This window comes from Aspergillus neoniger (assembly GCF_003184625.1).
Source record: "Aspergillus neoniger CBS 115656 unplaced genomic scaffold BO87scaffold_7, whole genome shotgun sequence".
NCBI classification, from domain to species: Eukaryota; Fungi; Ascomycota; class Eurotiomycetes; order Eurotiales; family Aspergillaceae; genus Aspergillus; species Aspergillus neoniger.
In genome coordinates, this window is record NW_020291135.1 from 652730 (window position 1) to 678013 (window position 25284).

The 25284-nt window shown below is 49.4% G+C and overlaps 12 protein-coding genes across 12 annotated transcripts; 8 read left to right on the top strand and 4 right to left on the bottom strand.

The window, feature by feature from the left end:
- Positions 1 to 156: 156 nt before the first annotated feature.
- On the bottom strand, positions 157 to 1089 carry BO87DRAFT_302689 (metallophosphoesterase domain-containing protein; the record flags this gene model as incomplete). The annotated part of the gene is made up of 1 exon (XM_025619213.1): positions 157 to 1089. The coding sequence occupies one exon, from the start codon at positions 1087 to 1089 to the stop codon at positions 157 to 159; it is 933 nt and encodes a 310-aa protein (XP_025482598.1).
- Positions 1090 to 1850: 761 nt separating this feature from the next.
- Positions 1851 to 4285, top strand: BO87DRAFT_353482 (putative acyl-CoA dehydrogenase). The gene has a single exon (XM_025621243.1). The coding sequence runs from the start codon at positions 2160 to 2162 to the stop codon at positions 4110 to 4112; it is 1953 nt and encodes a 650-aa protein (XP_025482599.1). The 5' UTR covers positions 1851 to 2159; the 3' UTR covers positions 4113 to 4285.
- Positions 4286 to 4384: 99 nt separating this feature from the next.
- On the bottom strand, positions 4385 to 5374 carry BO87DRAFT_456815 (NAD dependent epimerase/dehydratase; the record flags this gene model as incomplete). Its single annotated transcript, XM_025628757.1, has 1 exon — positions 4385 to 5374. The coding sequence occupies exon 1, from the start codon at positions 5291 to 5293 to the stop codon at positions 4385 to 4387; it is 909 nt and encodes a 302-aa protein (XP_025482600.1). The 5' UTR covers positions 5294 to 5374.
- Positions 5375 to 5687: 313 nt separating this feature from the next.
- On the top strand, positions 5688 to 6968 carry BO87DRAFT_302381 (Zn(II)2Cys6 transcription factor domain-containing protein; the record flags this gene model as incomplete). Its single annotated transcript, XM_025619201.1, has 2 exons — positions 5688 to 6246; positions 6292 to 6968. 2 exons carry the CDS (start codon positions 5688 to 5690, stop codon positions 6966 to 6968), a joined length of 1236 nt encoding a protein of 411 aa, XP_025482601.1.
- Positions 6969 to 8349: 1381 nt separating this feature from the next.
- On the top strand, positions 8350 to 9853 carry BO87DRAFT_451921 (uncharacterized protein). Its single transcript, XM_025628478.1, has one exon. The coding sequence runs from the start codon at positions 8546 to 8548 to the stop codon at positions 9401 to 9403; it is 858 nt and encodes a 285-aa protein (XP_025482602.1). The 5' UTR covers positions 8350 to 8545; the 3' UTR covers positions 9404 to 9853.
- Positions 9854 to 10296: 443 nt separating this feature from the next.
- Positions 10297 to 11276, top strand: BO87DRAFT_394772 (phosphotransferase family protein; the record flags this gene model as incomplete). The annotated part of the gene is made up of 2 exons (XM_025625144.1): positions 10297 to 10789; positions 10849 to 11276. The coding sequence occupies 2 exons, from the start codon at positions 10297 to 10299 to the stop codon at positions 11274 to 11276; spliced, it is 921 nt and encodes a 306-aa protein (XP_025482603.1).
- Positions 11277 to 11492: 216 nt separating this feature from the next.
- BO87DRAFT_404793 (uncharacterized protein) lies at positions 11493 to 12201 on the bottom strand (the record flags this gene model as incomplete). The annotated part of the gene is made up of 3 exons (XM_025625889.1): positions 11493 to 11744; positions 11858 to 12052; positions 12088 to 12201. 3 exons carry the CDS (start codon positions 12199 to 12201, stop codon positions 11592 to 11594), a joined length of 462 nt encoding a protein of 153 aa, XP_025482604.1. The 3' UTR covers positions 11493 to 11591.
- Positions 12202 to 15235: 3034 nt separating this feature from the next.
- Positions 15236 to 16864, top strand: BO87DRAFT_404794 (uncharacterized protein). The gene is made up of 2 exons (XM_025625890.1): positions 15236 to 16611; positions 16665 to 16864. Exons 1-2 carry the CDS (start codon positions 15328 to 15330, stop codon positions 16710 to 16712), a joined length of 1332 nt encoding a protein of 443 aa, XP_025482605.1. The 5' UTR covers positions 15236 to 15327; the 3' UTR covers positions 16713 to 16864.
- Positions 16865 to 17951: 1087 nt separating this feature from the next.
- On the top strand, positions 17952 to 18971 carry BO87DRAFT_374158 (uncharacterized protein). The gene is made up of 2 exons (XM_025622723.1): positions 17952 to 18377; positions 18443 to 18971. The coding sequence occupies exons 1-2, from the start codon at positions 18117 to 18119 to the stop codon at positions 18845 to 18847; spliced, it is 666 nt and encodes a 221-aa protein (XP_025482606.1). The 5' UTR covers positions 17952 to 18116; the 3' UTR covers positions 18848 to 18971.
- A 376-nt stretch (positions 18972 to 19347) lies between these two features.
- Positions 19348 to 21278, top strand: BO87DRAFT_302727 (white collar; the record flags this gene model as incomplete). Its single annotated transcript, XM_025619218.1, has 4 exons — positions 19348 to 20245; positions 20310 to 20460; positions 20515 to 20941; positions 20988 to 21278. The coding sequence occupies 4 exons, from the start codon at positions 19348 to 19350 to the stop codon at positions 21276 to 21278; spliced, it is 1767 nt and encodes a 588-aa protein (XP_025482607.1).
- Positions 21279 to 21300: 22 nt separating this feature from the next.
- BO87DRAFT_353494 (MFS transporter) lies at positions 21301 to 23460 on the bottom strand. Its single transcript, XM_025621244.1, has 3 exons — positions 23234 to 23460; positions 22905 to 23174; positions 21301 to 22852 (listed from the first exon to the last, which is right to left on the bottom strand). Exons 1-3 carry the CDS (start codon positions 23391 to 23393, stop codon positions 21480 to 21482), a joined length of 1803 nt encoding a protein of 600 aa, XP_025482608.1. The 5' UTR covers positions 23394 to 23460; the 3' UTR covers positions 21301 to 21479.
- Positions 23461 to 23885: 425 nt separating this feature from the next.
- Positions 23886 to 25273, top strand: BO87DRAFT_374160 (YbhB/YbcL family Raf kinase inhibitor-like protein). Its single transcript, XM_025622724.1, has one exon. The coding sequence runs from the start codon at positions 24221 to 24223 to the stop codon at positions 24809 to 24811; it is 591 nt and encodes a 196-aa protein (XP_025482609.1). The 5' UTR covers positions 23886 to 24220; the 3' UTR covers positions 24812 to 25273.
- The last annotated feature ends 11 nt before the right edge of the window (positions 25274 to 25284 follow it).

Here is a 25284-nt window from a genome sequence, read left to right on the forward strand (position 1 = left end):
CTCTTTTTATATGACATGAGTGGATATATTGGGGTCATTTAGGTAATAGTCTAAGGGGCACATCCCGGGGGAAAGTCACTGGAAATCAGCTCTTGTAAATGCTCACGCTAATTCGAGATTCGTACCGTCTTCCTAACCAATGTGCTGCTGATCTGACTATTCTGCACACGGAAGCTCCAGATCAACTTGCCAGACCGAGTGCATTGCAAGGCCGTCACCTGCCGTATTTCTAGCCTCAAACGCTGCATTTATGAAAAGTGTCTGATGGTCCGGTTTCAATGGAATCGCATCATCCGTACAGTGACTCGTTTCTACAACAGCCGGTGATGTCTCAGGATCAAGTCTGGACAGCTTAGTGACAACACTCGACCGTCCATAGTCGATAGCCGTAAAGTGGGAAGGTTCATTCCCAACAACAGTTCTATCCCTCCATTGTGCAATCATCGCACCCCATCCTTCATGGATATGGCCAAAACAGTGCATCCGCGGTCTAGCTCTCGCAACAGCTTTGAAAAGCCCCGGACACCCAGCTCTCCCGTTCTCAGTATAATCCATGATTCCCCTGGGAGGGCTATGAGTAATCACGATATCAACATCCTCCTCAATCTGAAAATCATGTCCCCTTTCAGGATGGTACTGAAACCCCCAGTCCCCGAGGGAGGGGGTGTACGGACTGGCATAGAGGTTGAGTAATGCTCCGTTCGGTAGTGTTATTGAGTGCGTACCCTCATCTAGGAAAATAATGCCGTTGTCTTGTTCGTTCTTGAAGAGGGTTCTGACTTCTTCGTAGTCTCCGTAGACTTCCTTGACGGAGGGATCATTTTTGAGACCTGCGTCGCTGATCTTTTGTTCGAAGGTTGGCGTGTCTAGGGTGAAGTCGTGGTTTCCAGCGATGACAAGCTTGAGTGGCGCTTTGAAACGCTGGAGCTGTTTGATGGTTGCTTGGAATTCGGTTAAGCAGGAGGAGTTTGTGAGGTCACCGCAGTGTATCACGACGTCTACCGAGTGCTCGAAGCATGATTCGGGCAGCTCTGCGCCGTGGGTGTCGGAGAGGATGAGGAAGCGGGTTTTGATGGGGGAGCGTGACATAGTTGCTGTGGGAATTAAAGCTGTTGGTAGAATGAAAATAATGGGTGTGAGGCAGTGAAAAGATGATACTTATAGGATAGGAGTATCTAGGGAAGTTCCTAAGAAATACCGTGACGCTACAATTATGCCGTGACTCTATACAAGACGGCTGGTTCAGCCCTACAACATCATTACGTCTGTGAACTTCCGAATGTCTGACTCAGTCAACCCATGAATAGCTAATAAATGGGAAACTAACACCAGGATAAGAAGTTCTTCCTGAACATAAAAGAATGTAAGGGGACGATTAGTATACTGGTGATGTACAAAGCTGATTGGGATGGCGCAAGAGTCTTGGGCGAGACACTAGAAAGAGAAGATTGCAAAATACTAGCCAGTGAGTGTGACTACCTATAATCAATCTTCCTAATGATAGGTATGATCGGCATGGGTATACTTGTCTAATAATCATGGAAAGCTATGCTATATTAGTGGCCTAAGGCATCACATATGCCTAAGGTACTCACCTATGTCTGGCTGCTTAAGGCTGCGACAAAGTCGGCACTATGTACAACAACCCTCCGGGGTTTACCACCAAACCGTTCGAGAAATCCTCCATAGTATCAGTCCAAAGTCTCCTGTAGTTCTAGGGAGATCACGTGTACTACACTATGCGGGGTAAATACCACGTGATGCATGTGCCACCCGATCGCCGTCCCTCCAGTCTCTCAATTCTTTGGCACAGAGAGTGTTTGCATAGTCCAATTCCCTGCAGCATTTATCCCTTGTAGCTTTAGGCTCATTCCTGGTTCATTGCTATCTTCATCATGGATTGATTGCGATTTTCTGTTTCACTCTGCATTCACAACTTGTGATAAACTCAGCTGTGAAGATATTATAATCAACCCTGTTTTCGCCCAATGGCTGCTACCAACCTGCGTATCCGTAGATACCTCGGTCTCTGCAATTCAGGAGCCGAGTGATGTGGGGACCTGCTGACATGCATACCGAGGAGACATCCCTCATATCAGCTCTTGTCTTCCACCCAGCTGTTTGCCTCTCCTGATAATCAGATATCGAGACACAACAACATGGCAGCATGCACTCCCAGCAAGCCCTCATCATCCACAGAAGGGTTCTTTCAACCCCTTCCCACTATCCCCCCGTGCTATAGCTTTACTACTGCAAGCGCCCGAGGAAACCACTCTTCATCCGACGATGTAGTTTTAGGCCGAATCCTGGAGCTATACCTTCCCCACAACTGCGGCAACGTTGGCCACTCCATCCACAACCTCTCTCGCCGTGCCCTTGAGCCTAGAGTACTTCAGCACAGTGTTGATGCAGAGACTAACCCGCCTGCTCTCCGTCCGCTCACCACATTTGGTGAGGAAAACCGAGTTGATCCGCTTTGGACATCAACTGGTTGGAAGGCTCTTAAGGAAATTGGTCAAGAAGAAGGCCTCGTGAGCGTCGCATATGAGACGGACAACACAACCTGGAACCGCCGTGTGCATCAATTTGCCCTGAACCATGTTTGGTCTGGTAGCGCTGCTATGACAGGGTGTCCTGCGTCTATGACGGACGGGGCAGCAAAGCTGCTTGCAGCTCATCTCGGCGAACCGGACGGGGACCAGCCTGGTCGTAGCGAAGTATTTCGTGAGGCATACCGCCGCCTCATCTCGCGAGATCCCAAAATCGCATGGACAAGTGGACAGTGGATGACGGAACGAAAGGGTGGCAGCGACGTGCGAGGAACCGAGACGATCGCACGTCGACTGAGTCGCGAGGAACTGCTTCAAGAAGCCTCCCATCACGATGCGCACGGCATGCCGCTTGGACCATGGCGTATTGATGGGTTTAAGTGGTTCAGCAGTGCGACCGACTCGGAAATGACTGTCATGCTGGCGCAGACAACCAAAGGACTCAGTTTGTTCTATGCACCAGTGCGGCGGCGTGCTGGCCGGTCGGCCTCATCTTCGAGCGGGATTGAGTTGAATGGCATTCGGATGCAACGGCTGAAGAACAAAGTTGGCACCAAGCAACTGCCCACAGCGGAGTTGGAGCTCAAGGGTGTGCGGGGCTGGCTGATCGGGGAAGAAGGCAGAGGTGTAAAAGAGGTTGCGACCATCCTCAATATTACCCGCCTCTATACAGCGGCCGGTTCGACGGCAGGATGGGGCCGCGGACTGGCCATTTGCCGGGCATATACGCGGGTTCGCAAGGTCCAAGGCTCACTTCTTGAGGACGTCCCGCAGCACGTGCGCTGGATGGCGGCTGAGACAGTGAAATACGCGGCGGCCATGCACTGGGCCTTCTTCGGCATTGCCCTGCAGGGAACCGTTGAGCAGGATTGGGACCTAATGGTTCGTAATACCAAAGCTGCTGCCGTAATCCCGCGTGATAAGAAGCAAGCTGCAACTTTGCTTCGGCTCATCACGCCGGCTCTAAAGGCCCTGACCAGCGTGGGTTCTGTCCAGGGACTCCGAGAATGCATGGAAGGACTAGGAGGGGTTGGCTACTGCGAAAACAATGAGGATGGTGGGGTTCTCAACGTAGCCAGAATCTTCCGAGACACGCTGGTCAATCCGATTTGGGAGGGTACGGTTAGTGTGATGGCTGAGGATGTGGCGAGAGTCATTATGGACCGACGGCTCGGTGAGGGTAAAGTCATCGAGAACGTCTTCCGGCAGTGGGTGCACAACATACTGCAACATTGTCAACGAATGTTCCCGGATGAGTGTGCATTCGTCACGAAAAGACTAGAGAGTCTCGTCCAAATTGCAAATAGGGCTGACAAGGCGGAGCTGCTATGGCGTGGAAGGGAGATAATTGGTCATTTGCAGGCCATCGTCTGTTCTTGTTTACTGATGTATGATGCTTGCACTGATGAAAATGAGGTGGCTGTGATCGTGGCATCAAGATATGTTCAGTCATTTGCGGACTCTGGCATAAAGCCACCATCTCAGTGGGATGTTGAGTCACGGAAGGACAACATGATATTTTTGGGAGATAATGTGTCCCGTGCCGTACATGGGAAGCTTTGAAAAGGTCAGAAATGAAATATGTGTCTGATTGTTTGGGAATGGCGCGTTGCTGTGGACTTCAGTTCATAATACTACATTGTTGAAAGACGAGAAACTCGTGAATATATCTCTCACACTCATCATGTGATAACTATGGAGATTGGCTACAAACTTACACCTCAATCAGCAGAGCCTTTACAATTAATGGAAAGTTTAAAGATTATAAGAATGATATTATCACGTCGCAACCAAGTCGGAAAATACATATTAGGTACATAAAGCTAAAGCAATATCTAAACAGAAAACGTCTTCACAACCTTCTCGTTCTCCCTCTTTAGAAACCGCTCGAATGTCCCGAGGTCGAGATCCCACTCCTTTGTCGCCTCCAAATCCGCAAACTGTGCCATGTCTCGCATCGCCAACTGCGCTTCAATGAGCGGGTTAACAGCAGCCTGGGCTTCAATCTCCTCCTCAGTTAAGTAAGTAGCCTTGAGATCCCGCCCTGTGGCCTTCACGAGCTCCTTCACTATCTCCTCAACGGTCAACAACTCCCCCGCAATTTCAATCTCCTTGCCATGAAACTTCTTATCAGTCAGCGCCATTGCTCCAACTTTCCCAATATCCATCGGATCCACCAGTGGGATCTTCGTCTCCGTCGTCCACGCAGTAACCCAACATCCCTTATCCACTAATCCAGAATACATATACACCATCGGCGCTAGGAAGTTTGTCATAAAACTTCCAGGACGCATAATAGTCCATCTCTCAAAACCCATTGTTCGAATTTCGTTTTCCAGCGCCTGTTTAGGAAGCAGCATCTTCCCAACGAAGCCAGTGGGCGTGAAGGTACGGATCTTGTGGGGTTCGTTGACGGCGAAGGCGCTGCTGTAGACAACATGCTTGACACCAGCTTCTTTGGCGAGAGTGAGGAGTCGCCGGCCGCGAATAACTTCGATGTCGGGGTTCTGGAAGTCGGGGACCATGTTCAGGAAGAGACCAGTGCAATTGGCGAGACTGGCTCGGAGGGAGGCTTCGTTGTCGTAGTCACCCGCAATCACATCAGCACCCAGGGCGCGCAGGTGCCGTGACTTTGTGGAGAGCGGGGTGCGGGTGACGGTGTGTACTTTGATGCCCTTTTCATGGAGGTACTTTGCTATGGCACCGCCTTGGGTGCCGGTTGCGCCACAGACGAAGACGGACATGTTGAGTGGTGGTTTGGGTGATGAGTTTGGTTTGAGAGTGACTGGAGAGGTAGGGAGCAAAGACGGTATATTGATGAACTGTAAGATAAAGATAATGTTGATGAGTACGTTAAAATGTAGAGGACATTATGGCTATTTATATAGGCGAGCATTGGGATATTGTGGAGGGAGAGTAAGTACTTAGTGTTACTTAGTACTACTTAGTAGTATACGAAGTTCACCGCGGCGTTCCACTTCCTGGGCCAAGTATGATTGGTTGAGCTAAAGTAGCGGGCGGAACTCCGCCGCCCCACTGATTGTTTCCTCCGCAGCCATCTTACGTTGGGGTTTTCACTGTCCACACAGGTCTCCAAAATTATTTGCAGCCTCGCAATTCTTCGATCAATTGGGACCCATGAACTCAGCAGCAGAGCGTACCAACGCCCCACCACGGCGAAAATCCTGCGAGGCCTGCAAGATAGCCAAGCGACGCTGTGATCTTGCCTGGCCAGCTTGCTTCCGATGTGCCCGCCGCAATCAGATCTGTGTCTATCCTGGTAGACAACCACAAAGCATGGACATGGAGGCGGCATCGCTTGCAGTAAACCTCTTGGAAGATCCTCTGTTTCCAGCCTTTGCCGAAACCCAGTGTGTGACCGATATCAACACGCACTTCCCAGATGTAGAGCAGTTGTCTTGTGCCCTCGAGCTTCCGAGCCCCGGAACCGAAGTTGCCAATCTACTGGCCCAAATCCCGCCCCTGCAACCTCCTATGATGTCGCTACCACATGAAAATCCAAGTACCACTGTGATCAAAACAAGGTCTGCGCTGCCCATATCGACAATAGTCGCGCAACGCCTACAGTTCGGCATGGATGTGCTGAAACAAGCACCCAAAATGATGGTCCTCGAAGGCCAGACGCCCTGGTGTCATCGCCAATTGTACAAGGACGGCATGCCCAGGTCAATGCAAGGTACATTTATTGCATTCCATCTCAACTTTGTGCTAAACATTGCAGATGCCCTCGCCTGCTGCGCCCTCTACATGGCTCGAAATGATATCAATGCTCCTGTCATCCTCTCTTCCTTCAAAACCCGCATTGACGACTTGTGTGCATCACCGCCACCGAGCACGCCTCTCGAAGCACTTGCACATACCCAATCACTGATACTATATCAGATAATGCGCCTGTTCGACGGGGACATCAATGCCCGACTGTCCGCTGAGCCTTTTATTCCCATGCTGGAAACATCGGCCTTCAACCTTCTGAACTATATATACTTCCCAGCCGCAGAACCCGATACTGCTCTTACCGCGCCCATGGACGTCGTAATGCAGTCCTGGGATGAGTGGGTATACCAGGAATCTGCGCGTCGCACCGCCCTTTTCACGTTTTATCTGGTGCAAATATACCGTTTAGTGACGGGCGAGAACAACCTCACCTGCGACGGCCGTCTGGGTCTCAACCACTCATGGTACCTATCCGCACCCCTGTGGAATGCGCAGACTTCATTCGACTTTGCCGTTGCATGGAACGAGCATCAGCATTTTGTGGTCTGCAATGCAGATTTTGGCCATGTGCTTGATTGCGCGCGACCGTCTGATGTGGACGTTTTTGGACGGATGCTCCTCAGTACGCTTTTAGGAATTGATCAAGCTAAGGCTTGGTTTTATTCCAGAGGAGCTATTTTATAAGACCCAATTTTGAAGCTTTCACTGCACATGTTGCTGTGATATTTATCTTCACCAATGGTGTGTGGACGACGACCTCGATCTTCACAGAGCACACAGACTCTGTCCCCCATGCAGTATCATACCGCCCAGCGACCGGTCCATATATTACACTCCGTCTTCCTCTCTGTGCCTCATCTTCCGAAGATACAACCTGCTCAATGAAAGAGGTGTTGGCTATACTTTGGAATGGCACTCTGTTTTCCTACCTCTTGCTCATTTAGCCTCTTCACCAGAGGGCGATGACATCCTCATTAATTGGTTCTGTTCGATTTTTCTTTGCCTGTGGCCTTCCTATCAATCTACCCGCTCATTTTATCAAAGAGGCGACGTGTATCAAAGGCAGTGTGGAAGAAGAGTTTTTTTGATCAAGCTGGAGAGCTATGCATGCAAGAGTGGATGTGAGCATATAGAACAACCTGACTAACTGACAAGACATCGATGCCTTGAACGAGTTATAGCGCTTGACAATCTGGCCAGTCTTCATCGCACCTCTTCCAAAAAATAACAAAATCGGCAATTCAACAGGGCAAACTTCGAGCCATTACATCATAACTGGCTTCTTCACCACCAATCTGTCGGCAGAGCGTGATCCGGCCTTCCTCATTGAGGAGAGCAGACAGGGCCTAGTAATAAGACGTGAGCCATTAGTACACGCCACCGGTGCCCCTCCATGTTAGCTTGATCTAGCCTCCCAGCTAGTTATTTTCTCTTATCAATAAATTGATGTTGCTTTATTGTGTGACCACAATGCAACCTTCTTATCTATGGGGCATTTTCAGATCTCCGCCTAAATTTGCGCTGGCTGCGTCTAGTTGTATCTACATAAGCCCCTTTCAGTATATACCCTCACAGTAAGGAGTCCGTTGGTTGCATTATGAAGGTCTAGACCGGATGTCCACGCGACGTCGTTATATGATCCCTGCCGGTCTCCCTTATGTCGAGTAGATAATTCGCCAGTAATCTTTGATTAATTTCGGCTCGACTTTCCCGGTGATGGTTAGACACTTATCATGTGCTTTATACATGGTACTAAATTAGCTCGCCGATAAGACAGCATTAGCACAAGGCTGACAGATAAACCCAGAACAAATATTTGTCGTTGGCCTTGTTTCGCTCTCTCTTCCTATTGAAAATCCTGCAGTTTCTCAATTTCTCATCCTCATTGCAATGTGTATCAAATCAGCACCTGGAAAAAAAACATTATCTGTTACTGTTACCTGCAGAGATCCGACTATTTATTTACCAAGCAGTATTCGAAAACCATGTCTGCACTATTGAACGAAAGCCGATTACAGTTCAGTGTAAAATCTCGAAGTGCTCCTTGAAGATACAGCGAAACCCCATGCGGCATCATTCATCAGTCATACCCGCAACCTGCAATCACTCAGAATGTGTGACAACACAGCAAAATATTCTTCAATCTGATCAGTACACTGGTATCGCGCCTCAAATTGCGTCTCAAGACTATCCTCGGCCGCAGGACCTTGCAAATAATTCTATGAATCTTTCTTTCCTTCGCACCTGCCGTCAGATCTACTATGAAGCCCGACATTTACCTACCCTATATGCGCACTATTTTCTTCACCCAGCAAGTTGGAACCTTCTCCAATTTTTCTTTTTGTTTACGACGCTGGCAAGTTCAATCAATACAATATCTCAAGATACGTGTTCCACCTCGGCAAGGCATGGATACACACCTCGCTGAATGGAATGAGACTTTCTCGTTGATCAGTCTCGGTTTCCCCAATCTCGCTGCCATCTCTATCCAGATTTATCTTCATTTTCCTGTGCAGGCTGTACGAGACACTTTTTGGGATGGAGGCCTTCTCGAGCTCTGTCGCCTGAAGCGTCTCCGGGGGGTGAGGCTCTCCATCTCCGAATTTGATCCTGCATGGCCAGCCACCAGAGACCCCGTCGTCTTCTTCACATACGCGGCCGGCTCATTGCCTGATTTCATGGATGAGATCACAGACAGGAACAAACAACTGCCATCCCTCCTGCAATCGTCATTGCCATCCCATCAGACACCAAAACACATCTGTTTCCGCGATGCGCGCGACAAACTCAGGCATCGGGTTCAACAAGACACGTCCATTGGTGTGGAGTGGGCATCCCCTGACTCCTACCACAGTGGCCAGCTCTTCTTCCGCTTTGCTCCCAATACTTTCCCGCTCTACGTCCGCAACCTGATCCACACCCTCCCCCGCCGGTGGCCGCATCGAACCCACGCGCACATCCGGCGCGAGGATCGCTTGCATAGGAATAAAACCGACTACGCGTACGTCTACATCGACAGCGCGTCGCATCCGGAGCACAATCAATACCCAATCTTCGGGTTCCAATACAACCCCAATCTGAGGCGCCAGCATAACGAGCAGTACATTGCACAAGTCTAGCAGCATTGCGGCTGTCCCGCGAGCGGCTCCGGCATTCTCTTGCTTCTGCCCCTTATTCCCGGCACCGGCAGCGAGAGGATGGCGACCCCCGACCATTGTCGCAATCATCTAGGGACCAGGAGCGAAAGGAAGAGCCTTGTCATCAAGCATCCGAGGTTATGGTACCAGCTCCTCGACGCTGGGCTAGTCCAGGTTTTCAAGAAGATTTCCCTAGTCGCCGAGCGCTGAGATCCACAGTGAATGAAAGACCGGGCGACTGGAGACGGCAACTCACAGAGGAGGCATTTGCGCCATTCATTGAATCGTTTCCGCTGGCACTTTGATGGCGGTTTGGGAATCCGCCTTGTTAGCAGGGGGTCTCATCATCACTCATCGGAGAAGGGCGTGGAGAAGGGACCTCATCTCGCGGCGAGATGATTATTCCAATACCCGAGGTCTGCCCAACGCAGACATGGGCGCCAGGGTCAAACCTCTCTTGATCTTTTAGGTTTCTCTTTCTGAATTCGTTTGATTTCCTTGCGGGGGCTGGATGGAGGAGAAGCAAAGGTCACAGGTGGGGGGACATGGCCTCTTCTGCCCCACCGGTGACCATGTCCGACAGTTTCGGGCTAATGCTCTCCACGTGAGTCGGACGAGCATTTGTAGCATCACTCTCAAGTCAGACAATGGGCATGCACGAATCATTGCCAAATTTGTTGCATACAAACATCTCGATACTATACACTGTACAATTAAGGATAAAGGAAGCAGTGTAGCGCGCTCCTGGTCTATTTAGTTTGCAGTAGTCGCCGGATTTCGGGAAATCTCAAGCGCCGAGCGCTGGTTTCCCCAAGGTTCGGCTTGCCGCTGGCGATAAGGGGATCCTACTCATCATCATCATCATCATCATCAGCATGAAGGACCCGATCAGTGCGCCAGTAATACACGCTATTCCTTCTTTCAAGCTGCCTGACCCGAGCAGGCGGGAGGTAGACTTCACTGAGTCTTCTTTTTTTGCAGAGTCCGGTCGATGCCTCCCATCACCGGCGGAAGTAAGGGCTTTATCGGACGATGGTGGCATGGTCGCTGAGCCACGGCCTGTAGTTTTTGAAGACCTCAACCTTCTTGTGAAGTTTGGATACTGTGTTACAGTCACAGAAGCCCAGTGCCTCTGGATGCTGAAACGAGTTTTCGGCGATAAAGTTCCTGTACCAGAACTCTATGGATGGCGGATTGACGAACAAGGTCATGTCTTCATTTACATGGAACTCATTCGCGGGCGAACGTTGCATGATAGCTGGGACGACCTGGATAGTGATGATAAAAAGGCGCTTTGTGATCAACTCTGTCAGATCATCGGTCAATTACGCCAACTAAGGCACCACCCTTCTGACAGCAAGTATATCGGTGGGAGCTCCATCAAGTGTACACAGGGATCCTGATCTAAACTAACACAACTTCTCTAGGCTCTATCAGCCGCCAGTCGCCTCAAGACTATGTCTTGCGGGAACAAAAACCAACTGGTCCATTTTCCGAGATCAAGGAGTTCAATGATTGGTTCACGGGCTTGCCCCAGGCCCGACTTGCCCCCTCAGACCGGTATGAGGATCCATGGCGGGAATTCCTGCCGGACACTGGGGATATCAAATTCACTCACGCTGATCTACACCGTGGTAACATTATCGTGTCCTCTTCTGGACCGGCTCGTGTTCTGGCTATTGTCGATTGGGCCCAATCAGGATGGTATCCTGACTACTGGGAATATTGCAAAGCTTTGTATACCTGTTGGTACGAGGATGAATGGCGCCGAGACTGGATCGACAAGTTTCTCTTTCCTCGAGCGCAGGAAGCCTTAATCTTCTCGGAATACACAATGGCCATGGGTGCTGTTTAGGATCAACACACTCAGACAATCCAATCACATGAATGAGTGAAACTGATGAATAATGAAAATGTAGGCAAGGCGTGTTGGGGTTTCTTTGTTTCCTCTTTAACGAAAGTACATAATATGGTGCTATTATAAACACAAAGTTCAGTCTCCATAGCCCTATACTAGATAGCATACAGGAACAACCCGTCACCTTACATCCCGACAGAAAATGCTATCATTCTGCTATAGTCTTCAATATGAATAGATACATCGCACCCATGTTGGTTTCAATTAACCATCCTTTCCGCACGAAAATGGGCGTTTCTCCCATCAACTCAACTAACGTCCAGCTACGCGCTGCAATCCAATTCCATGGGTCGGCGGGTCGCGCTTGGACTGCACTATCTCGATCGCCCCTTCTCCAATCAAGCCTTTGGAAACTAGGTGGCGGATAAACTCCATTGTCCATTCTTGACACCTCTTGTTCGTGGTCTAGGAGCACCAAGGTGAAGAAGTTAGAAATCCCTTGACCAAAAACATGGAAAGAAGTGAAGGAAGAAGCATGACGGAAACAGGCAGATAGGAAAAAAGGGTACACAAATTACCTCGTTGACAGGTGCCATAAAGTTCTCGCTTTTCCGAGGAGTTGGAACCTGGCTTGCAGCGATTTCGATATTACCCTTAGGGCTGTTGTCCGTGCCCGGTGGTCCGTCGGGAGAATCGACAATGTTGGCCCCAGAGACTTCCCCTATCGGAAAGATCTCGTACCGCTGTTTGGTAAACTTTGGGGAGTAGTTTCGCTTGAACTCGAGCATATATCCTGCCATTGGCGCACCAACGGCATGGTTCCTGTATCAGGTTTTGCGGCCGACGGAACAAAAATCGCAAAGTGCGCCCTTTGGGTTGCAATACCGCGGAAGGACATGAGGTAAACAGTGCGAGTAGCCATGATTTCGATTAATTTTTCGTTTTTTTGTAGAAGGTCGTCTTGAAGAAAGGTTAAGCAAAAAAAAATTTAGTAACTTGAAATTGTACTGGTAGCAGAGCAGAGGCTTGTCGATTGTGATCTTGTTGAGACTTCACATTCGGGGCGAAGTAGTGTATCTTTATATCTTGTGCAAGTCATACTTTAGGCCTCACCTGCTATAACTTGTTCTGGGCTTGCTGCCGAAGGATTGCACCGGAAGCCACTGATCGCAAGTCATGGAATGCGGAAGTCCAATCATTCCATGAATGATGCTCTGGTATATTTCGTTTGAACGGACCATCAATCCTGGCGGCAAACTGATCCATATGTTGAGATGAGGCAGTGCTTTCTACTCTTTGTCTCCGAGTAGCGTTAGCAGCCGCCGGGCATAATGGATTGGCCAGAAGGGGTCGATGGTTTGACCTCGAGCTTTGGCCGGTGTATTGCGGCGCATCACAAATGCATGGGTTTGAGCGCTAAAATAGACGCCAGCCTTGCCCTAGTAGCTAGCCTCCTACGTGTGCATATCACTATATATCCGACAAATGTGGTTGGTAAGAACGAACGACAGCTGACAACATGGGTGGCCCACGGTTCCTTGCCTGGTTCTGAAGCGCCACGCTAGATACAGCCTTGCATAACCACATTGGAATGTTGAAGCCAATGGTGGTCTAAATATGGTCACTGGCAGTCTCGCAAAGACAGGATCCACATTCTTGTGTTCAATTAGCGCCTTGATGCAGTCTAACAAGATGTAGGAAACAGGATAGTCTGAGCACAATTTGACTTGTGTTGAGGAAAACAACGTGAACCTTACATTGTGCATATACTTGCAGCTCATTGCTTAGTAGAATGCGGAGAGCTCGAAACGTTGATATAACAGTGAGCAGCACTGGCACTCCAACCCTGGATTTCCTGGAGGTGGGCAGGGTTCGCTCAACTGTGACAAGCACATCCTCGCCTATTGACCACACCCAATTCAAGGCGAAAAAAAAAAAACTCCCAACTTAAAATGATTGGCAGTTGGGACTCTCCGGCACAGGATACTAAGCGCCCGGCCGATGGTTAGCGTAAGGGAAGAGATCGATATGCATAAGCGCTTAGTACCGCAAGTGTGAGGGCCTAGTCACCGTAGAGAAAATGACAAAGCGGCTGGCGCTTAAGTTTTCGACTCGTAATTTGCTGGATACTTTAGTGGATTCGGGCGAATACCAGAGAATTTGATATTTTAGTCGATACAGACAGCCTACAGGGCGCTTCCAATCTTACTGTTCAGATTATTGGACCGATATTGTCCACAGATGTTCCGGCTTCCACTTTCTAGTACCCTCACACCCTACTGGCGCTATCACACTTGTTTAGAACGGGTCTGTATCGGCCTTGGGCGGTAGCTGCAGGGGTACTGGTGGCCAGAATTTGTTTATGGGATTGAGCCCTGCGCGTTGTCTCAGCCAAGCGCTAGAGCAGCCAACTAGTCTTGAGTGCTTTTAAATTCTATTCTGATCTAGTACACATCGCTCAATCGCTCACTTGCTTGTACTTTACCATACTAAATAACATGATTAATCCGAGTTGGACCCAATGGGTCTGGACTTATGTACTGTTCTTTCTATAACGTTGACCCTTTCGTCCCGAAACCAGACTGTCGCCTATGAAAGGAATTGGCTTCCCGTCGAATTATCTCTTAAAGTTGCTTGAGATCCTGGGGTCAAACACCTGAGAACAACTGGTTGCGAGGTGTATTTAAAGCTGCAAGCGGAAATGGGGCCAATACATAGGTTTCCCTCTCCTTTCTGTTTCAAGGGCGCAAATCGGTCATGACAAGTCTTTTCTCCAGTTCCTTCCTCTATCTGTGTGTTACTATTTTCATTTACTGTTCTTATTCTTTGTTGTTATCGTTATCACCCAAATCTAATTAGCTTTTGTTGAGACCAATAAGTCACGCCGTCTGCCCAGTAGCCAGAACTATTTTGTTCGAGTCTACTTGGCCGAAAATAGTGTTGACGAGTTGTGAGCCTCCCTCTAACATAATAATTCGACTTTAAAACGTTTGAGCTTGTTCATTTGAGTGTTTAAACAAAAGATGTTATCAATAAATCATTCAAATGTTTTACACGGAGAGCTATATAGAAAAGCCTTCAGCTAGACGAATATTTAGAAATAGAATCTCCACTCCAGAGCCTGCAGACATGTCAACTTACAGAAAGAATACTATAGTACAGCTAGTCCGGGAGAGCTGTACTGGATATCGGAATTACTATTTTGCCTGTATGTTGGCCAGTGATATTTGGCCCACTTGGCAAATGCTGTTCTGACAATCAACAACGAACGCATGTCCATCTCGTTAGATTTTCGCTGGCAGAACACTAGGAGATGCAATCACAATGCTCGTTATGGTGCTTGGAACGAAAATACAGGTTACTCAACCCAAAGACATCGATGAAACTCAAAGTCCGAATAGAATTGAAATTGTTCGCTTCCTATAAAATGGTAGTGTGAAGCGTGCATTTAGATAATCTTTTTAATCTTGGAGAGTGGGTTAAACACCAGTTGACTTGGCAGGATTCCCTGTCATCCTCCATAGATTCTCCATTGGTCTGAACGGGGCTGTTTAATATCGGCGACCCGCCCTTGGCTTCTACTATCATCGTATTCTCGCCATGAATGCATCTTGCGCCTCGGATGATATGTTTTCCATCTTCGCCTCATGAAAGGTAAGTTTCTAAACAGCCACGTTTGGCTCGTGCTTTTTGAAATGAAACCTTTCAGAAATTCTGGGGATTGACGAGTTGATTGCACCATATGCAAGAAATTCAAAGTTCGAACTCGAGAATCCGTGAGGGGTAAAGCGGCTAGTCCTCCGAAGCGGATTAGTGATGTCTTAGTGTTGGAAAGGTTTTACAGAGAGGGTGGGGTTGCGCGGCCGGGAAATTCCCTCGGAAGCAATCAGTTCCTTCCATCTTATCTGATCATCTGATTATCTCTACCCCCCTCCCCCCGGTCCTTTTCTTGAACATTTTTGAACATCTCAAGAACTCAGAGGGGCCCTACTTACTTCATACTCAGTTCATACATTACCCCCATCGCCAATCGATTACTCGCGTCTTCATGGCCAGCGAAGGCCTTCCGAAGACTCCGGATCTGTCCGATCCCGAGACCCAGTACATTTTAGAGGGCAATGCCAGGTTTCGCCGGCTAGGATGGAAGCGCCTCACGGTCATTTCCATTGTGGAGGCTATTGCCCTCGGGAGCTTGGGCCTGCCTTCTGCCTTCGCTACGTTGGGGATGGTTGCCGGTGTCATTCTCACAATTGGTATCGGACTCGTAGCGATGTATGCGGGCTATAACATTGGACAAGTGAAACTAAAGTACCCCGAGGTTGGGCACTATGCAGATGTCGGCCATCTTCTCCTGGGGAATGTGGGAGGCAAAATCTTCGTCGGCAGCTTTGTTGCCCTATTGGTCTTTGTCATTGGGTCTCACTGCTTGACTGGCGCAATTGCCTTCCAGACCATCACTGAAAGCAGCGTGTGTTCGGTGGTCTTCAGTATTGTCTCCGCTGCCATTCTGATGATGCTCGCCATTCCTCCATCCTTTGCCGAGATTGCAATCCTTGGTTATATCGATTTCGCTTCAATTATCTTGGCCATCGGAGTCACGGTGATTGCAACGGGCATTCAAAGTCACAGTTCCACTGGTACCTTCTCCGCTGATCATATCTCGTGGTCTGCGTGGCCCATAGCTGGGATCACTTTCTCGCAAGCAATTGTCGCCGCGAACAACATTGTCTTCGCTTATTCTTTCGCTGGATGCTTGCCTTCCTTCATGGAAGACATGCATACTCCGGAGGATTACATCAAGACCCTCTGGTGGCTAGGAGGCATTCAAATCGTCATCTACACATTGACAGGGTCGCTTATCTACGCTTTTGTGGGCCAGGGCGTGCAATCTCCTGCCCTACTATCAGCCGGACCAGTCATTTCAAGAGTGGTTTTCGGCATAGCTCTTCCAGTCATCTTCATCTCCGGCTCTATTAACGTGACGGTCGTCTGCAGATACATCCACGGAAAGTTCTATCATGACTCAGCCGCCCGCTTTATCAACACCCGAAAGGGCTGGATGACTTGGTTGGGTCTCATATCCCTTGTTACTGTTCTCGCTTGGGTCATTGCCGAGGCTATTCCGATTTTCTCGGAGCTACTGTCCATCATCTCGGCACTTTTTGTGTCCGGTCTCTCGTTTTACATTCCTCCAGTGATGTGGTTTGTACTTTTGAGGGATGGGGCTTGGTATGAGAAACACAATTTACGGCCTGCGATGTGTAATTTGGTGGTCTTTATTGTCGGTATGATTGTTTTCGGTTGCGGTACTTATTCGAGTATTGCGGAGCTGGTAAGTGGTTTCTATATGGATATGAAGATATATGCTAACGTGGGTTATTATAGGTTAATGAGTTTCGGTCGGGGGAGATAAGTAAACCTTTCACGTGTTAAGAGGTTAAGCTTATGATATGATTATGCGTGCAAAGTACCCTGAGGGCCTCATGATACTCTCAGATTAATCCGCCCGGGTACCTAGTATGTTGTCTATTTATTGTGTTGAGAGAAAACAGAATAGACGGTTGAAACAAAGGCATTGTGTGTATATATTACCTGTCAATATACATCCGCTATAAACGTCCCCTTGGGGGGGAGAAATTGGCTTTGTAGTTGCCATAAGCGATGTGATTTGATCCCCCACCAAATCAAAGAAAGAGGCATAATACTTTATCCATCAGGATGCCAATAAATAATTGTGCGTATGAGAATAAATGTCGGCCGAGCGGGACTGACAGGTTATCCTGCCCGCGGGAAACGGAATCCTTGACTTTTTCTTGAAGGAACATGTCTTGTTTATGGCTGATATCTAACAGGTATCGTCTCTTTTCAAGCTTCAGCTGGCTTGGAGGAAACAAATAAAATAACATAACAATAGTGCCAATATCAAGGAAAGCTTGCTTATGCACACCCGGACACAGTTATATGCAATGCGCAGCCTTAGCGATGAGGCATCGAGCGGCTTGGATAGACACAACCGAAAGAAATCGAAAGAATTGGCAATAGGTATCCCTGATTATTTGGAGTTGTAGCCTGAATTACCAAATGCTCATGGATGCCTGATTCCCTCATGGCTAATGAATTTCTAATTCCAGGTTGTATTGCCTACGGTCGCTCTGTCGGACAATTCGGGCGAATCTCCGACCGGATGGATGGACGTTGAGCAGACAACAACTTCAGCCTCATGCGCCCCGCGAGACATGAGGATAATTCCATTGCCGAGCCAAGCATCCTCACAGTCATAGTTGACGGACAATCCTACTGGACATGTTTCACCAACGGTCCAGTTAGATGCAAGACTGCTTATGCACTAAGCACGTTGAAGCAGGCATCACTGCGACCCCTGCAGGCAGCATCCATCACCAAAGGCCTCGGTCAGGGTCCAAAGCAAATAGTTGCTTCCCTCCCATGGTAGCAATCGCCCCAAACCCTCCCACTAAATCATGGGGCGTCGGTAAAGGAGAAGTTTCCTCTGCCAACCAATATTGACGGATCGAGCCGTCGTATCCGCCCCATCCAAATTAAACGGACCACCAATACGCGCTGGTCCCTGAACGGCCCCCACGAGCTTCTGTATGGGTCTTTTGCCTATTCAGGCACAACTGGATTATGATGGATTGATGCTAACAGAATCAGGGAATTTGTTCTAGAGTCGCATTTTTGAGAGCGATTTTCGGCCAATTCTACCGATCGTGAGCATGTTGTGCCACGAGCATAGTATAAATATGGCCGTCTGACCCGTCGAGGTTTACTTGTATTCCAGGCTCAGATCTCCAGAACACAAGTATCCGCATCATCATCATGATTCCCGCTATCCTGACCGGAGTTTCCATGCTCGCAGGCTCTGCCTACGCTTCGGCCGTGCAACCCGTTCGCGCCACCGGAGGATGCACCAACATCAATTCGTACTCCCCGGAGACTGGAACCACCGGCTACTTCATGCTTGCTGCCACCGACTGCAAGAACGTTACCGCGCCGGATCAGGCTTGCCCTATTGAGGGATTTGGTGATACCAGCGTTGTCTTCCGCACTGCTGGAGAGACTGGTATCCATATGGGATATGTATGCTCATTACCCCTTTTGATCATCAAGTAGTTCGTTACTAGTATTAACAAATGAATTATTAGATCGCCATCGGCTCCGAAAACGACGAGGCCAAGAACCCCATCATCTGCGATGACTCCTCTCCTTCTATCCTCAACGGCCTTGTCGAGACCGGCGTGAGCGGATACAGCTTCCAGCCATTGAACATCAGTTCTATCCCCTATACCGCGCTCATGATGTGGGGATTGGACGAGCAGGCGTCCGTCCCGGTCGACTTTTACCACCACTATGTGAACGGCACGCAGCAGGACGGCCTGTTTATTGGCGCCAACAATGTCACTACTTGGGCTATCAAGGAGTACTCTGATTCTGGATCGAAGCTGCCGTACTGGTTGTTCCGTCTGTTGGGGCCCGATAGTGAGGATCCTATCACTGGTGCGGCATTGGAGCAGGGGGAGTTGGTTACCTATATTAAGGTTAGATATTAGTTGGGAGGAATCCACATCTGTGCCTGCAGAACACGGGTTAATTGTTGGATGGGATTTGAGTTCCCTGCTCTATTAGTGGACAGGAGAGTTACCTCCCGCAGACGGGTCAATCAATATGTTGAACAGACACCCACCAGTTTCTCAATTAGAGTTTGCTTTTCTTTCCCAAAATACTTCTGCCCATGTAGATCAATAGTGGAGCAGACACATCGCATGCGGGATTGCATCACGCATGAACAAGTTCTCGATCTCGTGGTTGACACCTGCGGCAATCGATCGATCGGAGTTCGCATCTACGCCGCGGCGGTTCTTTTCGATCGCTTCACATCGCGATGAGAGGTTGCCTTTTCCTACCTGTCTTCAGGGGATAATCTCGTATGTCGTAGCGATCATTGGATATGTCGCGTCTGCGAATACAAAATGCTGTATAAAGGAGGGGTGAAATGCCATGCTACTTAGGGACCTGGCACGGACAAAACATCTCAGTCTCAGCACCAACCATGGACCACTTCGACGCAACTTCACTGCGCTCCTACCCGTCCACTGTCGCATTGGACAATTTCCCCCCCTCAGATGCGCCTTCGCCATGGCGAACATCTACGTCTTCCGCTTCCATCAGCGAAGATGAGTCGCGAGAGGTGCGCAGACGACGACCTAGCGAAATCCTTCTCGGATTCCCTCGTCCCCCTAGTCGTGCACATATCACGACAAAAGCTCTGGTTTCGAGGCCGTCGGTGAAGACACTTCGTAGGAACTATATGATTCACGAGCTTCCTCTTCTTCACCAGCCGAACCCTTACTATGACGAATCCGACGAGTTCAATCCTGTCTGTGACCCTGGCTTGTCCTATGATCTTATCGCACCACAGCACGATAAACAAGAGGCCCCGCCACTCCATGCTCTCGAAAAGATCGCTGATCTCGTCTTCTCATCGGAGCATATGCTTACCATTCTGCACAACCCGCGCTATCTAGCGAAATTTCGCGAATTTCTTCTTGAGGAGCGTCCACGCTCTCTCCACAGGTTGATTTACTACTTGACAGCGCGTAAGGCCCTTAAAGCAATCGATTACGCGAACTGCTTGGTGCGATGCTTTGTCGATGACGCTCAACCGAAATCATCTGTGTCTGCATTGTCAGGACAGAAGATTGGAGAAATCACCCACCCGGCGCTGCAGAAGCGGGTACAGGAAGCCTTGAAGATGCTTACTGATGAGGAACTCCCTGCGTTTATTACCTCGCGCTGCATAGGGATTACCAGTCGCGTGGTGGAAGAAAGGGTCAGGGGGACCCTACCCAAGAGGTTCCAGAGAACGGATGACGAGAAGGCACTGGCGGAGGTTTTTTGTCTTACAGATCCGTCGAGACGTGATAATCCGATTGTTTTTGCTTCGGAGGGTAGGCAGTCCCCTTCCTGATGAGCCTTTGTTCTTTTGCTGACACCTGTTGGTTTTGGTGGTAGAATTCCATCGCACGACGCAGTATGGCATGGACTATGTGCTTGGACGGAATTGTCGGTTTTTGCAGGGACCGAAGACGAATCCTAATAGTGTGCGGAGGATCAGGGAGGCATTGGAAGCCGGAAGGCATCATTCGGAATTATTTTTGAATTAGTAAGTTTAATTGCGTCCAGTATGCGCACATATGCTGACAATCGAACGGTGTAGCCGTCGCGATGGCTCTCCCTTTATGAATCTTCTGCAGTGCGCTCCACTATGCGACAGCCATGGTAGAGTGCGGTACTTCATCGGGGCTCAGATCGATGTCAGTGGGTTGGTTATGGACGGTGTTCAGATGGAGTCGCTGCGAGATTTGCAAAAGCAGCAGATGAGGGACGGTGTGGAAGCCGCAGAGGCACCGATTGGTATCCAGAGAGACGAGTTCCGTGACTTGAGTGAGCTATTCAGTCCACGAGAGCTGAAGGTCACTCAAGACATCGGAGGAAGTCTTTTCCAACCTATGACTTCCCCAGCATTGCGTAATAGCTTCCGGACAAGGTGGTCTGTTGCTGAAGGTGAAGAATCTGTCGAGGCCGATGGGATAAGAGAGAAAGATACCAAGATGGGGACGGCGTTGGTTGGTGTATATGAGAATGTGAGTGTCTCTCACCTAATGTGCGACAGAGTGCTAACTGTTATAGTATCTTCTTGTCCGTCCATATCCATCACTAAGGATATTGTTCACTTCGCCCTCGCTGCAAATCCCTGGAATACTGCAGTCCTCCTTTCTCTCTAGAATCGGGAGTAGTGCAGCAGTTAGGGATGAATTACTGCATGCATTGATGAGTGGTCGGAGCGTCACAGCAAGGATCAAATGGTTGAATAGATTCAATGCACAGGGAAGGGATAGATGGGTTCATTGCACGCCGCTACTGGCGAGTAATGGGGAAGTAGGAGTTTGGATGGTGGTAGTTGTAGATGATGATGAGTGACATTAACCGTCACTACTATGTTCGTGACTTGCACATGAGCACATCATAGTAACAGTGAATATAGAGATAAAAATGATCACGTGCTCATGCAAGCGTTATCCCCATCGATAAATAACATTTGTGACCTTCAGAATTCTTCTCATTCCTCATTCATTCCATAAATCATTTCCCAGACAGTATATCCTCACCGTCTAATGTTATCTACCTAGCCAGCAATCCCTCCACTTCCTCATCCTCTCCCTCACCACCCCTCACCATATCCTCTGAAATCTTCAGTGCCTCTTTTCTTCCCTTCTCTGCATTCACCATCCATACCAGAGGAATAGGCAAGACAATCAACACCGCAATAAAGAAGAACCCACTTCGTACCTGTCCGGTTGCATCGATAAGCACCCCGACGATTGCAGGTCCGATGAACGAGCTCCCCTTGTCTGTCGCAGCGTAAAGTGCATAAAACGCGGCTTCCATACCAGGAGGAATCAACAACCCAAAGAAACTCCGACAATACGAAGACAATCCACCGGAAACGACTCCATGCACAATGGCAAGGGGATATATTTCCCATGGTTGCTGCAGTCCGATCACGCCCCAGCTTTTAAATAGAGGGATGTATGCAAGCATACCATAAAGCGGGATGAGTTCGAACAACGCAATGCAGACCATGATGGTATGGTTGGATTTGAGACCGAAGTACCGGGAGACAATAGGCCATAGGAACGCTCCTGCCATACCGGAAAGTGTTGCGGTGATGGAAAGGAGGGCAACCATGGTTGTGCTCATTTTGAGTTCAGTGCGGGCGAAGAGGATTGCCGTACCGGAGACAGTGGCCATTGCGTCTGACAGGAGGAACCACGCCACGAGGAAAACAATGACTTCGCGGAGTTTGAGAGCTATTTTAACCGTTTTCCACAGTGACTTCCACGCGAAGGCGACGAGGTGAAGCCAGATGCGCCAGCGGGGTTGGTGGCTGCTTGCGCCCGTTGAAGTGGATTCGAGGGGTGGTCCGGGACGGCTGCGCAACCAGCGCCGGCTCACCATGGTGAAGCTGAACCACCAGATGCCAACGAGCAGGAGAACGAAGCGCAAAGGAAGCGTGCCAGAGGCCTTGGAGATCGAGGTTTTGGACAGGGTGAAGAGCAGCAGGATGCTGAGTATTTGGACAAACACTGCTGCGCAGTAGCCGAGACCAACGCCCTTGGAGGAGATCTTGGTGGACAACTGCATTTCTGGGGAGGAAGTGCCTGCTGCGCCGCCTAGACCGAGCCCGGTTGGAGGGCGATGGTTTGGTTCGTCCCTATCAAAGGATGTGCGGGCGTGCACGTATTCGGCTTCTGGATCAAGCCGATGCAGTTCAGCGGCGGACTCCTTGTTGCTGTTCTGAATGGAGGGGTCATTGGCGACGAGCACTGGTAGGAAGGAATTCAGTACGACGAAGGATGAGCCGAGACAGACGACTCCAACGACGACTAAAAGCGCACCCAGTACGAATACTGGAGGCGCGACGAAAACGAATAGCATGCTTGTTGCTGATCCGATAAATCCAAATGCGACAAGAAGCGTCTTGCGATTGTTCTCTATACGATTTATCAGCATTGCCTTATACTCCGAAAAGGCAGTGGGTCATACCATAGTCTGCCAGTGCGCTGAATGAGATCAGAGTCAACGCCTGCACCAGAACCGCCAGAGAGAAAGTATACATGGCAAAACTGGCCGTGTTGATCTCCAATCCCATCAGTCCAACCACACACTGCTCATTGGTGTCATCGCGGCGAAACATGGCTGGGGAAGATTCCTTGGGCGCGGAGGACGAGTCGGGACCGACACACGGCAAATGGCTGCTTTGGAGGAACCCGCGCTCACGGGCCAATTGTTCCAGTGTGAGGGGAAGGAATGAGCCTATACGATATCATTAACATTGCAAACACAAGGATGCGTTCAAGGAAGAGATTACACACCTACGCCGCATACCGCGAACACTTCAGCAGCTATACCATAGGCGTACCATCCCCAGATTTCCTGGAGGCTGGTGGGCGTTGTATCCTCGCCGGGATAGCGCGGCGCGCGGGCCTGGCCATCCTCATCCGGAGGAGAGGCCGGCGGAGATGCAAAAGCCATCAGAGGAAATAGGATTGATGAGCAGGGGACCAGAGGAACTTCACAGCAGGTCCATCAAGGGAGAAAATACGATCGAAGTCACATTCGGAGGTCTCGGAGACCTGCGGAGATGAGTCCAACCAGTGTTGTACTGCTGACTCAGCCAGGCAGTGTGCACAACTCAACACCAATGCACACTACGTCATGGGGATCCACTTTGGCTGTTCTTATCAGAGCAACTGATCCGATCGATCGATATCGGCTTGGCTTGCCGGCTTCACATCTCTTCATGTGCCCTCACTAAATTCCATGTCAGGCTGGTATATCCTTGTGCTTGTGCTCATGCCTGACCGTGAAATCTGTCGCCGTTCTGCACATCTCTACACCATGATTGCCTCATTCAGGGCTCTCATGTTCATCCAGTGAATCATTCTCTCACGGCTTTCTAGCCCCTTTCAGACGCGGGGCATTATTTCCTGGGCTTAGAGTATGACTGACAGACGGCTATTAAATTGACCAAAGGTAACACTAGACTGCTGCTGTTTCTATGGAAATGCCACTTAGTCTAGGGCAGCCGGCCACGGGCCGGTTCAGGCGCTTTTCCTCGACTGCGTTGAGCCCTTCTCTGTCAACAACACGTCGAGATTCCTTCTTCCTCTGTTCCTCCTTTTCACCTTCTTCTTCTTCTACCCTCATCCTCCAAACACATACCGTCTCTCTAAGTATTCCTTGTCTTGAACACTCCCCTTGACCATCCAAACCTTTCCACACGTCCATACCACCTGCTGCAGAGGACCGACACCATGTTCTCGGTTCTCTTCCTCTATTTGCAGCTTTTGCTGTTCAAAATGTTGTACTACGTTAGAGGCCATGACAAGAACCTCATCACCAAGTCCGCCGCTTTTGCTCACTTGCCTGTGCCAAATATGAAGCTAGAGGCTCCTGAGTGCGGGCTGCCCGGATGTAGCCTCCTCGACCATCACACCTACCTTGACGTTGAGACGGGAGGCAGACTTCCCAACCTCCGATGGACTATGCCTCGCTGCGGAGAAGCCAGAGAGTTTGTACTGATTTGCGAAGATCCCGACGTCCCCATCCCGTCCATGGTCTTCGTTCACGGTCTTTTCTTCGAGATTCCACCCACTTGCTTCGTTGCCTACGATGATGACGTTGACATGAATCCCAACATGCCTGGCCGCATCACCTTGGCTGGTTGGAGATACGTTCCTAACCTTCTTGGGTCGTCTTACATCGGTGCCTCGCCCCCCTACGGCCACGGTTATCATCGCTACATTTTCACCATCGTCGCGCTGAGCGAGCCCCTTGACATTGCCCAGCCAGACAAGGCCACCGTCTCAGTCATTAAGGAGGCCATGGCTGGCAAAGTCATCGGATGGGGTGAATGGTTAGGCACCTATCAGCGCACTATGCCTCGCTAACTTGCGTATCTGCTCCTTCGCCAAGTCTTCTCGGTTCATCTCTTTATGCGAGTACCTACTTTCAACACGTCTTTGGTTTACGTCTAGGAAGGATTACAGACAGCTCGTTGGGATGACATCTGGACAGAATGTGGTGGATTGATTGACCTTCCTTAGACTGGTCTTCTTTGGAGTGGTCTTCTTTGAACTGGTCTTCTCGTGACTGGTCTCCGTCTGTTTTCCCTTTTCAATTCTGTTGTCGACTTGACTTTTCTCGCGACTCGTCATCGTGTTGTTTTTTCTTTGCCGTTTATGTTCTCGACTCAATATTTCTCATGACTGATCACTCGTGTGTTGTTTTACATCATATGCTGCTGGCCTTAGTACCAGTCTAATCATTGATTGAGCTAACGCGTCGGAACCCAATCTAATTTATTAACTTGCTTGATCTCACATAGTATATAGGATACACCTCGTCCTCGCCCCTCACTCCT